This window comes from Gossypium raimondii, chromosome 12 (genome assembly GCF_025698545.1).
Source record: "Gossypium raimondii isolate GPD5lz chromosome 12, ASM2569854v1, whole genome shotgun sequence".
Lineage (NCBI taxonomy): Eukaryota > Viridiplantae > Streptophyta > Magnoliopsida > Malvales > Malvaceae > Gossypium > Gossypium raimondii.
The window spans coordinates 45,106,035-45,120,841 of record NC_068576.1 but is presented as its reverse complement, the minus strand read 5'-3'; the positions used below and the strand labels follow the sequence as shown (position 1 = coordinate 45,120,841).

Genomic DNA, 14,807 nt, shown 5'->3' with positions numbered 1-14,807 from the left:
ATTTCAATACCACAATAATTCATTTAATTCAAATTATATCATTTGAAATTTCCATTTAATTCACATACAATTCAATTTCATTAAGTTCAATACTAATACATATTTATCATTTAACTTAACGTCCCCTTTTTCCATCATTTTATACTTCAAGCATGAACCTAGTATTTCATTTTCTTTCCACTCCCGTTTCCTATGCATTTCACACAAGATATAAACATTACACTCAACTATAGTCGCAAGCTAGTCTTTTTGAAGACTAACCACTAGAGGTGCTCATGGGCCGGGCGGGTCTGGCCCGGCCTGAAGGCCCGACTGAAATTTGGGAGGGTTTGGGTAGAAAAGTAGGCCCGAAATATGGGCTCGGGTAAAAAAATAGGCCCGTTTAAAAAACGGGTCGGGCCTCGGGTAAAATTTTTTTGGCCCGGGCAGCCCGGATCTAAATAAAATTTTTTATTTTTAAAATTTATTATTAGAATAACTTTCCCAATTCCCCTCCCCATTTCCCCGACAGTCCTTCCCTTCCCTTTTTTATCTTCAGAGAGAAATCCCTAGCACATTCCCTTCCCTTTTTTTCCCCCCAAATCAGAAACCACCTCGCCCGACCCACCATTCCACCTCCGGTGATCGGTCCTCCACGACTCCACCTCCGCTCTAACGGTGCTTCCATAAAATCTAGCCTTCAACGTCTTCAAAGGTGAGTTATCTGTTAGCAAATTAACCCTATTTCCTGTTAAGGGTTTCCTAATTTTTTAACGTCTTCTCCCTTTTTTTGCTTTTTGATATTGGTTGTGATTTTGATTTTTGCTGTTAATGGTGTTCTGATTTGGATTTTGCTGTTAATGCTGTTAATGGTTGTGTTTTTTATTTTTGCTGTTAATGGTGTTCTGTTAATGTTGCCATATTTTTGCTGTTAATGGTCTTCTCCTTTTCTTTTACGGTTGTTTTCATTAGTTTGATAAAGTGGGTTATTTATACATGTTGTAGTGGGTCTGTTATTTATAGTTATACATGCTGTAATGGGTCTGTAATTTGTTTTCATTAGTTTGATCATGTCTAATACCGGCAAATGCATATGTCCCGAACCTATTACTGGTTATACTAATTTTTTTTTTATTTTTTTAAAACTAATTTGTCATCCCTATTCCCTACTACCAAGTACCAGCTACCAACCTATTGCCTATGCATGCATTTCTGCTCCAATTCTTACATTTCCCCATGTTTTCCATTATTTTGGGACCAATGATATAAGATGGTAGCCTTTCCACCAAATATATTCTTTCATTCTTACTATTGTCAGAAAACCACAAGTCTATTTGTTTTCATGAGGTAATGGGTCTGTAATTTGTTTTCATTAGTTTGATCATGTCTAATACCGGCAAATGCATATGTCCCGAACCTATTACTGGTTATACTAATTTTTTTTATTTTTTTAAAACTAATTTGTCATCCCTATTCCCTACTACCAAGTACCAACTACCAACCTATTGCCTATGCATGCATTTCTGCTCCAATTCTTACATTTCCCCATGTTTTCCATTATTTTGGGACCAATGATATAAGATGGTAGCCTTTCCACCAAATATATTACTTCATTCTTACTATTGTCAGAAAACCACAAGTCTATTTCAGTGTGGAAATAAATATAGCAAAGAGTGCAACTCAATTATTTTTGAGCTTGTGGACTATTAGGTAGAGGTCCGAAATTGAGGGTCTGTAATTTATACATGCTGTAGTGGGTCTGTAATTTGTTTTCATTAGTTTGATATAGTAGTTGTATTAGTTTGACCATGTCTAAGAAGTTGAGGGTCTGTAATTTATACATGTTGTGCTGTAGTGGGTCTGTAATTTGTTTTCATTAGTTTGATATAGTAGTTGTGTTTGCTTTGTTTCTTCATTTAATCTCTCTCTTTTTTTGGTGTTTGCTTTGTTTTATTGCAGAAACAAGCTATTTAGTGAGGCAGAAAAAACAGCAAGCCAAGGCAGGTTGCTACTATCACTATCTCACACCCTTTCCTTCAAAACAGTCAACCTTAGTGACTTTTCATTTGAATTTTGTGTGTTCTTTTAGTATTACTTAAAGACATGTGATAAGTTTGATCTTGTATCACAAGGCTAGCATAGTTAAATAACTAGTTTATTATCTCGTGCAATATATGAGTTCGGTATTATACTATTATGTAATATGTATTTATTTTTATATGAAAATGGTCGAATATCATTTTATCCCTCTATTATCCTTACAAGTTACAACTAAACTTTAATCTTTATATCCTTTTAACAAAATGATTAAATTTTAGTTTCTATACTTTATTTTTAACATAAATTGGTGCTTATATTTTTATAATGTTATTAACTAAATAATTAATATTGTTAATTTTTGATTAAAACAATAATTTTAATGTAATATCTGTTTTAATATCTTGTTATAAAATTTGTAATATCTTGTTTTAATATACTATTATAAATATACTTTTTAATATATTGTTATAAAATTTGTAATATACTATTTTAATATACTATTATAAATATACTTTTTAATATATTGTTTTAATATACTATTATAATTATATTGTTTTAATATAATGTTTTAACTTTTAACTTTTAGTATCTTGTTATAAATATACATTTAATTTGTAACACATTAATTTGTAACACATTAAATTTTAGTTTCTATACTTTATTTTTAACATAAAATGGTGTTTATATTTTTATAATGTTATTAACTAAATAATTAATATTGTTAATTTTTTATTAAAAATAATTTTTAATGTAATATACTATTTTAATATACTGTTTTAAAATTTATAATATATTGTTTTAATATACTATTATAAATATACTTTTTAATATATTGTTTTAATATACTGTTATAATTATATTGTTTTAATATAATGTTTTAAATTTTAAATTTTAATATATTGTTATAAATATACATTTAATTTGTAACACATTAAATGTTGATGTCCTAATGTATTATAGTGTTGCTTGTCATTTGTCAAACATTAAAATATTTAAATTTATAACAATTACTTACCGCTTTTAATAAAATACTAGAAAACTATGTCATTAATTGCCCAAAATGAAATTTAAAATCCAATATTTTTATGATTAGATGTCGTAAATCGTAATTTACCCACAAATGTAGTGTCATTTTGAAGGTGCGTGGCATTGATTAAATTTAAGATTATTTAATTTTAATACATGTATATATATAATTATATATTCAATAACCGAGTTATAAATAAGATTATTTTTGGATTGCAGGACTTGAGTTTTATGACTATGGCTAGTTCAAACACTCCTATACCTGTGGACGATGGGTTTAATGAGTATGAAAGTTCTCTCAAACGTCAAAAGTCTACCACTTCAAAGGTGTGGGATGAAATGACAAAGCTTGAATGCGAGAACAAAAATGAATTGAAGGCACAATGTAATCACTGTAAGACTATCTTCTCTGCTAAATCTTCTAGTGGAACCTCTCATTTAAGACGTCATCTAAATAGCTGTTTGAAAAAAGTTAATAAGGACATCATTCAATACACTATAGCCACTCAACCATCACCCGAAGGTGTTCCATCTATAAAAAACTACAAGTTTGATGTTGATGAGTGTCATAAAGCTATTTCTACTTTTCTTGTGTGTGGCAAGCATTCATTTAGGACAGTTGAAGAACCGGGCTTTAGATACATGATGAGAATTGCTAGTACTAATTTTAAGAATATAAGTAGACATACAGCTGCTAGGGATGTCCTAATGTATTATGCAAAAGAGAGAGATCATGTTAAAGAAGAGTTGGCTAAAGAACCTGGTTTAATTTGTCTAACTTCCGATAATTGGAACTCAGAGCATACTAATGATGAATATATTTGCATTACTGCTCATTGGGTTGACAAAGATTGGAAGCTACAAAAGAGAATCGTAAGGTTTAGATCTTTATTTCCTCCGTATGATGGTTTGAACATAGCGGATGAACTTGTTTTATGTTTATCTCAATGGGGTATAGATAAGAAAATTTTTAGCATCACTTTGGATAATGCTTCTTATAATGATGTTATGGTTTCTTGTCTTAAAAATCGATTCCGTGCAAACCGAGCTATTTTGTGTGATGGTGCTTTTTTTCAAGTTAGATGTTGTGCACATATATTGAATCTTATAGTTAAAGCTGGTTTGGAACTTGCTGATGATGTTGTTTGTAAGATTCGAAATGGAATTAGGTACATAAGAAAGTCATGAATTCGTAGGAAAAGATTTTATGATGTGGCCGACAAAAGTTTTCATTTGAATGTGACCAAAAAGTTGCGTCAAGATGTGTGTGTGAGATGGAATTCTACTTATTTGATGCTTGAATCTTCTCTTTACTATAAAGATGTGCTAGATTATTGGGGCCAACGGGATAAAGATTATCAAATGTTTGCACTTTCTAATGAGGAGTGGAGTAATGTTGCTATTCTTTGTAAATTTTTGAAAGTCTTTTATGATGTGACTTGTGTTTTTTCTGGTTCTAATTATCCAACGGCTAATCTTTATTTTAGAGGAGTTTGGAAGGTTCACAAGGTCTTGCTTGATACAGTTAAAGGTCCTTATTCGTTTTTAACTCCAATGGTTAAGCAAATGCAAGAGAAATTTAATAAGTATTGGGCTGAGTATTCGTTGATATTGTCATGTGCTGCAATTTTAGATCCTCGTTACAAGTTGAATTATGTGCAATATTGCTTTAATACAATATATGGTATTCATGCTTCAGATTTTGTTGAGACCATTCTTAGCAATCTTAGACTCTTGTTTGATGAGTATGTTAAGAAATCCAAATCCACGTCTTCCTCTTTGGCTGGGAGTTCTAATGTTTCGGATAAAATTCCTATTGATTCTGGTTTGGATGAACACAATGATAGTAGTGCTGATTTTGGGGGATATTTTGATAAGAGTGATGATTATAAACGGTATTTAAATGAATCTAGCACTAGGAGTGAGAAGTCACAGTTGGACATTTATTTGGAAGAACCGGAGCTTGAGTTGAATAGTCAAATAGATGTTCTAGATTATTTGAGCAAAAGTTCAGTTCGACACAATGAGCTTTCATTATTGGCTCGTGATCTTTTGGCAATTCCAATATCGACTGTAGCTTTCGAGTCAGCTTTTAGCATGGGTAAGAAAGTTATCACACCTTTGAGGAGTTCACTTAAGCCAAAAACGGTTCAAGCCGTTGTTTGCTTGGATGATTGGATGCGAGCTAAGGGATTTTCAGCAGGTAATTATTATTCTCGTTTTATATTTTTTCATCAATTTGATTATCTAATTATTTATTCTTATTTCATGTTAGAAATTGGTTGCAAAAACGACGATGACGACGATGACGACGATGAGGATGATGATGTTTCTTCGGTAGCTTTTTAAGATACTTTCCTTCTAAATATGTTGATGGACAATTTATATTTTGTTATGAAATTAAATATGTTGATGGATTAATGTATGAATATTATGGTTTGTTGCTTAATTTTCCAAAGTCATTTTGGACTTTGGAGGTATGTGTACTTGTGGGGTTTAACTTATGTTTTCTTATCTCAAAGATAGTTTGAAGCAAAATTAAAGATTTAGTAAATGATAAAACTCAAATTGATTTAATATGATTTAAAAGCAATGATATTATGCATAGATAATATTTAAATTAATTATGTTATTATGTTATTAATTTAAATTAATTAAATTTGGCGTTTTTGCGACTTAAAACTTAAAAGCAATAACATAATATTTAAATTGATGTTTTGGTATTATTTGACGTTTTTTGCGCTTTTTGACAGTTTTGGTATTATTTGACAGTTTTTTGGTATTACTTGTATACTCATTTTATTTTTATTCTCTTTTTTAAGAATTGATTGTTTCCTAAATATCACAAATGTGTAATTATATACAATTAAATAACATTTAAATTCAATTAGTTGGTAATTTTTTAAACTTAAGAGTGTATTACTGACTTACTGTAATACTACATCAATTCTAACATAAAGTTTATAGATAACATGATGAAAGCTATTATTTTAATTTTTTTCATTATATACAAAAAAAAGTATAATTTGATATTTGATATAACTTTAATAACAATTAGTTTTAACTTTTAAGCAAAAAAAAAACTAATTGGGCCGGGCTGGGCCCGGGCTTTATATTTTTTCTACGGGCCGGGCCTGGGCTACATCTCAGGCCCATATTTCGGGCCGGGCCGGGACCGGGCCTAGTAAGCGGGCCGAAATTTTTTTCTGGGCCCGGCCCGGCCCATGAGCACCTCTACTAACCACATGATAAACCATTTTAATAAAGATTACAAACTTTAAACTTTACCACCCTTTTATGATCACAAGCATATTTCCATCGAGACATTTACCATCTCAATGCATAATTTTATAAATTTAATGTGGTGTAATCCAGCCACAAGTTGGCCAAACCCTAAGCATACACACCAAACATGCTAGCCAAATAAACATATAGTATAAGCATTATAAGCATGGATAAGCACCACATTTTTTTTATGTATCAAACTTATCAACATGAGTTAATTCATAAACCATTTCTGACATTGCTACATACCAAATCATATACCAAGTATACCACATACACATACTATGAAACTTTATTCTCTCACATGAACTTTAACTATAACTAATAATGCACAATTATAAACATCATTTCTTTTCAATCGTTTATCGATTATAATCGAGCATATGGCCAATTATACACAAATCATTCATATGTTCTTCCAATTTTACTCCTCCTCCTCTCCATTTCACATCCTTAATGTGTATAACACACTTAAACAACATTAACTACAATTTTACTATTCACTCACATGTATATTCAAAGCTATCTATTCGAGTCAGAGTCACTAAATTATTTTTATTTAGAGCTACAGAACTCTAAATTGAGATCCGTAAATTTTCCCCAAAACTAGATTCAAATATATTCTTACCATAAAACTTTCAGAATTTTTGGTTTACCCAAATAGTACAGTTTATTCTTTAAAGTTTCCCCTATTTCACTACTCGACAGATCTAACCTCTCTTCACTAAAAATTAATTATCTCATTGTACAGAATTCGGATATTGTTTCTATTTGTTTCTATTGAAAATAGATTCACTGAGGATTCTAAAATATAAAATTTATCCTATAATTATTTTTTTACAATTTTTGAAAATTTTCCAAAGTCAGAACAGGGGATTCCAAACTTATTCTGACTCTATCTAACTAAATTTCAAATATCTCAAAATATATAACTCTTTTGCTTGCTCTATTTCTTTTATGTGAAAATAGACTCATTCAGATTCAATTTCATATATTATTTAGCCTCTAATTCAACCTCCACCATTTTTGGTGATTTTTCAAAGCCACACAATTGTTGCTGTCTAAACTGTTTTATTACTAAATGTACTCTTTCATAATTTCACTTTTTCACTTCAATCACAATTCAATTCAAAATTCACTTTTCCATTTCTAAGTCGATATTCAATTCAATTCCACACCTATATTCATTATTCAATTACACTTAGTCAATTTCCCGATGAACACTTTGAAATAATAACAGATACTTGGTGGATTCAGCACATAACAACCACCTTATTAATCAATGATGTCCAGTGGAATCAGCACATAGCAACCACCTTACTAATCAATGATGTTTGGTTCACATAGTAGCCTGCACATAGTACTACACATGTGACCATTACCATCCGGTACACGTAGAAGTCTGCACATAGTACTACACACGTGATCAAAACTATCCGGTACGCATAGTAGCCTGCACATAGTACTACACATGCGACCTATCATTCTGGTACACGTAGTAGCCTACACATAGTACTACACACGTGACCATCACTTTCACTTTTACACAGTGGCCTACACACAATCCGTGCCACACATGTGATCATTTCTGTCACTTCATTTGTATCCCTTTTTATCCAAAGGTTCATTCGGGAATTTTTCACTTTTTGTCACTTTTCTTTTTATCGATCAATTTCAATTTCTCCTCTTTCTTGATTTATAACAATACATTTAACTTATATAACCTTCACACTATTCATTCCAGTCTAAAAATCATACTTTGGAAAAATTACATTTTTGCCCCTAAAGTTTCACAAAATTATGATTTTGCCCCTAGGCTCGTAAAATAATTTTTATTCAATTTCCTTAGATTTTAGGCCTAGCTGAACCATTTTCATAACTATAGGAGTCCACAATACTCACTTATTCCAACACTTGTGACATATTTTATAACTTTTACAAATTAATCCTTTTAGGCATTTTCATCGAAAATTACTTAGTACAAATCGTTTATCACACTCCAAACATTCATATTCTTCCATAAAACATCAAAATACATGCATATCATTCATGGGTAAATTTTTAAACACAAACCCTAGTTCAAAACAATGGTAAAAATAGGTAAATCTTGTTACGAGGATTTTAAAAACGTAAAAATCATTAAAAACGGGGATAGAAAGGACTTACAATCGAGATTGGAAGATTGAAAAACCCTAGCCATGGTTCTCCATGCAATTTTTGGCCTAGGGGTTGAAGATGGACAAAAATTGGCTTTTAATTTTGTTTTTAATTCATTTTAATAACTAAATGACCAAAATGCCCTTAATGAAAAACTTTGGAAACATGCCTAACCATACCCATTTTTGTCCACCAACTTAACCAATGGTCTAATTACCATATAAAGACCTCCAATTTAAAATTTCATTACAATTGGACACCTCTAACATATAGAACTCAACTTTTGCACTTTTACAATTTAGTCCTTTTGACTAAATTGAGTGCCCAAATGTCAAAATTTTCGAACGAAATTTCCAAAAAATAATTTTGTGAAATCGTAGACCATAAAAATATAATGAAAACAAGTTTTTTTCTCGTCGAATTTGTGGTCCCGAAACCACTATTCTGACTGGCCCTAAATTCGGGCTGCTACAATGTGTCTCCTAACCGTGTGACTCACTTGGCCGTGTGACCTCTGCAACTTTGAAAAATTTCAATTTTTTTGAAAAATTCTTTGAGTACTCGATTTAGTCCTGACTTGTTTTTAACGCGTATTTTGAGCCCCGAGGGCTCTTATAAGGGACAATATGTTTGATTTCGATTGGTTTCTGGCATGAATGTTATATTATACGAAATGTCTGTTTATTTAATCTATAAACTCTTGTAATGCTCCGTAACCCTGTTCCGACGATGAATAAAGGTTAGGGGTGTTACATGTAGGATCGACAATGGCTAGCCTTAGTATTCCCGTAATAGGTTTTGGAGCATATCCTGGCATGTACACCTCGTTCATTAAATGCATGAATAGATCATCTAACTTGGAGATGGCTATCCAGGGGAAATTTCTCCATATCGAAATCTTATAAGTACTTGTTTGTTGATAACACGCCTGTTAGAATTGCAAGCAATGAACTGACAGAGAAAGTGAGAGCACTACAACGAGTTTAGATCAATTTGGAAATCAGTTGTACCTAGAAGTCTTTAGAATTTTTTTCTTTAGATTACCAATTATTCAATGGATTATCTGGAACATTCTTTTCCTAAAAGGTGAATGGCCTACATTCTTTTCCATATGAGTTGGTTTCTTTGGAAGAGCCGAAGTGACTTCATTTTCAAACAGATAAGTGGTAGTAGTCAGTCTCTGTTAACTTCGACGGAAGCTTGGACAAGGTCTTTAGGTGTTAAAGGAGATTCAGATAATTGGAGTTGTAATTCTATGACTAAAGGTTGTTGGTAGTTTCCAGCTAATTGATGGATTAAGGTGAATGTGGATAGCTCGATGTCAACAATGAGACCAAATGCGACCATAAGAGGAGTGGTGAGAGGACCAAATGGAGGTTGGATGGGGGTTTTGAGATGATGATAGGACTATCAGATATTTTTCAAGTTAAAGCTCGAGCTTTGTTTGAGGGATTAAAGTTCGCTTGGGCACAAGGATTCTGCCAAGTGGAAATTGAAAGCGACAATGCTTTATTGATTGCCGTCATCTAGAACGGGTTAGCTACGAGTAGCAAGCATAGTGAAATTCGACAGATATACGAATGGTGCTTCAAACATTGGGATGTGAAATTCTGCCAGATCATGACGGACAACAACAAAATGGCTAATCGTATTGCTAAAGAGGCTAGAAGCGAAATGGAATAGTTATTTATCCATGTAAATCTAGTGGAATACGTGAGAAGTCTACTAGAAGATGACATCCATCGTGCAATGAGTACATTGATGGCTGAAGATTAATACTAATATAGTTTAGCATTGGTTAATGTTTTATTATTTACCAAAAAAAAATAATAGTAATTTTTGGCATATCATATATGTACATATATTATAGCAATTAGAGGTTAACAAATAGTCATATCACAATACTACTTTTTGAGACATGACATTCTCCATTTGAAATACTTGTTTATAACTTGAATGAAATATAGTTTTACTCCTGCCTTTTAATTTTTAAAGTTATTTCATGTCTTTTCTTTGAAATTATTCTTTATATTTTTTATGTGTTAATAATAAAGTTGATTTTAAATAAATTACCTCTTTACTTTAATATTTTATTTAAATGAGTTAGCTTTTAATGTTATAATATTAAAAGTAATAAATATTGAATTGTTAAACTTAAGATATAGTTTTTTTAAAGGCACCTATTAATAACATTTATCAAATTAAATTTATATTTTTCAAATATTATAAGAGTTAGTTACCTTCATTAATTAAGTTATAGCAAAGATATAAAATTGAAAAATATCGAATATTAATAAATTTAACATTAAAGCAAATTAATTTGACAATACATATAATAAATAATCTGTAAAACTATTAATAAAATTATTTAAATTATAGTATATTAATATTAATATTCAATCATGATAAAGCTTTGTATTATCTTAATATTAAATATTTTTAAAATTAAATAATATTAATATAACTAATTCTAAACTAGTTAAATATTTAAAAAAAATATTATAATACCCCTATACTCGACTCGAATACCAAGTCGAATATAAGAATGTCACATTTGAGTGCCAGAGTAATCCTGACTAAATTCAATTATTTGAACCCTTTTCCGATCATATTTTAACCCTACGAACATGTTTTTAACATATCTTCAATGTACAACTTAAAATCAAGTGAAACTTTTCAGTAAAAATTCATTTTGAATCCTTTATATTGTAATAGCCCGATTTCAGTGGTTTCAGGGTCACCAAATCCGATAAGTAAGTTTGTAAATATTATTATTTACTATTTACGAGTCAAATGTGATTTTAGAAAAGGTTTTTGATTTGTAAATTTTGTAATTTAAGCGATTTATTAAGTTCGAGTGGTATGACCTTAAGGTCAAGTGGTTTTAGAAAATGAGGTATCGAGACCTTGTTTCTATAAACCGAGCCATAAATAAATATTTTTATAAATATTTACGGAGTGTCATTAAGGTGGTATTAAAATTTCGTTAAGAAATTTTAACGTTTAGATAATTAATTAAAGAAAAATGACTAAATTGGAAAATGTGCAAAATTTGTTATTTAATGCATTTAGTGACCAAATGGCTTTATTATTAATTGATAAAGGACTTATGTGGTAATTTAGCCTTAATTAATATGCTTGGACGGTAACTTGAATGAAAATATAAAATAAAATATGTTTAATGGCAAATTTGTAAATAAGTTGAAATGTAACTTAAAACATAATGAAATTCATCAACATTTTTCTTCACTCTTCATCTTGGATGCCGAACCTCCATGAAAGAAAGCTCAAGCTTTGGCCAAACTTCATAGGATGCATGTAAGTCTGATTTAACCCTGTTTCTTATAATTTTTATGTTTTTGAAATTGTTGCAACTAGATTCGGCTAGCTCGTACCTTCGATTTGAAAACTGTTAAAGATTTTGAGTGTTGCCATTGATGAATCTTGTGATTTTTTATGTTAAATGATGAATTTGGAATGTTGATTGATAATTAAAAGTATTTTGTTAAGTGATTTTAGATGAATTTACCTATTAGAGACTAAATTGTTAAAATAATAAAAGTACAATGACTTGATGTGAAATTATTATAAATATGGGCTGAAATGGGTACCATGAATATTCGACTGTTATAATTTGGCATTAAAAATGGTTAATTTGCATGTTTTGGGCTCATGGACTAAATTGAATAAAAGTAAAATTTTAAGGGCAATTTTGTAAAAATGTCAAAAATGACCAAATTGCATGAAATACATTTTTTACTGTCTAAATTGATAAATTGAATGAAAATTTTAATTTAAATCAAGATCGGGTGGAAAATCGAGAAAAATAGAAAATTACCAAAATGCCCCTAAACTTTAGTATTTCTGCAATTTAGCCAGGTAAGTTCGTTATACGATTATTATTAATTGTATTGAATCTTTCATACTATTTCATTATTTGTTAAATCTTATATGTCATTTAGCTATGTTTTAAAAAATTGGAACGTAACGTTAATTCGGGCTTTGTGCTGGTGATATTTGGGCTCTATGCCTAGCAGGCTTTGTGCCAGTGATATTCGAGCTTTGTGTCTAGCAGGCTTTATGTAGGTGATATTCGGGCTTTGTGCCTAGTAGGCTTTGTGCTGGTGTAATTGTATCAGGCCTTGAACTTAGCAGGCTTTGTTTTAGCGTGTTATTTAGATAACTGGTATGGTAAATATTGTTTCAATTATCCGATGTTGTTTTATTTGGTTTAACAGACATGAAAAAGGAAAAGTAAGGTATGTGCTTCAAATGAACTATGTCATGAAATTATGAATTGAAACGGTAAGTTTATAATTGGGATGTAAATAGAATGGTTTATAGTATTATGAAAAGATTGATGATTATGTATTACGACTTATAAATCCCAGATGTTATATATGAAAAGTATATGTGATCTTATTAAAGATACTCAATTATGAGTTGAATGGTGTTCAACAGGTTTATACTAAGTTTAAAGTACTAGTGTTGAATCATGTTTAATCTATGTATTATAGTATTGAAGTGATAAGTTATGTTTCATGTTTTACGAGCTTATTAAGCATTCATTGTTTACGTAGTTGTCTTTCTATTACTTTACAGATTATCAAAAGCTCGATCAGGTTGGAAGCTCATCGGAGATCTATCACACTATCCAATGATTATATTGGTAGATTCTGATGTCTTGATCAAAGTTATAATGGCATGTATAGGTGGACTTGTGTATAAATAATCTAGTGGTTGTTTTGGTATGTATAAGTATCATTATGTATGGTATCTTGATGGTTGGTGTTAATATTCTTAACTTGATGCATGATTTTATGACCAGAGAGGTAAGTTTGGCATGTTTACAATATGGTTAATTAAGGTCTACTTGAATATGAAATTTAGTTAATTGTGTTTGTATGAAAAATGACCAATTGGGTATATGTTGGTGTAGTTCAATGTGGTCGATTATGGTATGACTTGGTATGGAATGAAGCAAAATATATATGGATGAGTTATGATAAAATATGTATAAGTTTAGGTATATGTGTGTTTGAAATGCATGAGAATAATGGTTCAAATGGTAAGTTATATTGACATGGTATAAGTCAATTATGGTATGTTATAAAATGTTAGCAAGGTGACCAATTATGCATTTGTTTGGTTAAGTTGAATGCTTGCTTTTGAGGTGCCTTATATGGCATATTGGTTGAATGAGATTTGGTCATTCGAATTGGTTTTATTATGCATGTTTTAGGTATGTTTTAATGTTTGAATGTGTGTGCAAATGACTTGTAGGTGTTTACTTGAATTGGGTGAAAGAAATTGCTTGGATTTGGCCTATTTCTTGTCCACATGGCCTAAGACACGGGCGTGTGTCACGGTCGTGTGTGACACATGGCCTTGCAACACGGTCGTGTGTCCCCTGTAAGTTTCAAAAGGTAGTAATCAGGCAGTTACACAGCCTAAGACACGGGCGTGTGTCTCAGCCGTATGAGTCACACGGCCTGGCTATACGGCCCTGTGACCCCTGTAGTTTAAATTTTTCTAAGTTTTTCCTTAAGTTTTCACATGTTTCCGATTTAGTCCCGATTCATTTTTAAAGTGTTTCTAAAGCCTCGAGGGCTCGAATAATGGATAATATGCATGTGTTTGATTGGGCTATGATATGATTTACGAAATGTTTTTGAAATGAATGATTTTAAGTTACGTTTTTATGGTAATGTTCCGTAACCCTATTCCAGCGATGGATATGGGTTAGGGGTGTTACATATATGCATAACAAGGCCTAAAGTATCGATACTAGCACTAATGTATCGATACATGGGCTTAGGTATCAATGCCCCAGTGTTGTATCGATACTGTTTTGAGTTTCGAAGTTGAAAAATTCAAGAAAAATACCTTATGTATCGATACTTTGTCCAATGTATCGATATTTCCATCAGATTATCGATACTATGAGCTTGATATCGATACCAAAATGTCATTTGATGTTTTATTTTATGCCAGGGTTAATTTACCACCTTAGTCCTTCATATTTTACCCTTTTTTAGCCTTTGTTTACTTGTCAACTTTAACCATATCAATCCATATACCAAATTATATCTAAACATCCTTTAATCCTAATTTTATGTACCAATTCATAAGCATATACTTATCTCATATAATTTTAAGCAAATATCAAGTTTTACAATTAAGTCCCTTTTATTTCACTTTAAAATATATCAACATTATTCTAAAAAATCATTACCCAACTACTTATTTCTTAAACATATGATGTTTTGTAATGAACCTTATGAACATGCCATTAATTCCAAATTTATAAATTTAACACA

General features: G+C 30.9%; 1 protein-coding gene across 1 annotated transcript; it reads left to right on the top strand.

Moving 5' to 3' along the window:
- Window positions 1-527: 527 nt before the first annotated feature.
- Window positions 528-5,575, top strand: LOC128035415 (zinc finger BED domain-containing protein DAYSLEEPER-like). The gene is made up of 4 exons (XM_052625056.1): window positions 528-694; window positions 1,939-1,983; window positions 3,265-5,248; window positions 5,321-5,575. Exons 3-4 carry the CDS (start codon window positions 4,339-4,341, stop codon window positions 5,392-5,394), a joined length of 984 nt encoding a protein of 327 aa, XP_052481016.1. The 5' UTR covers window positions 528-694; window positions 1,939-1,983; window positions 3,265-4,338; the 3' UTR covers window positions 5,395-5,575.
- The last annotated feature ends 9,232 nt before the right edge of the window (window positions 5,576-14,807 follow it).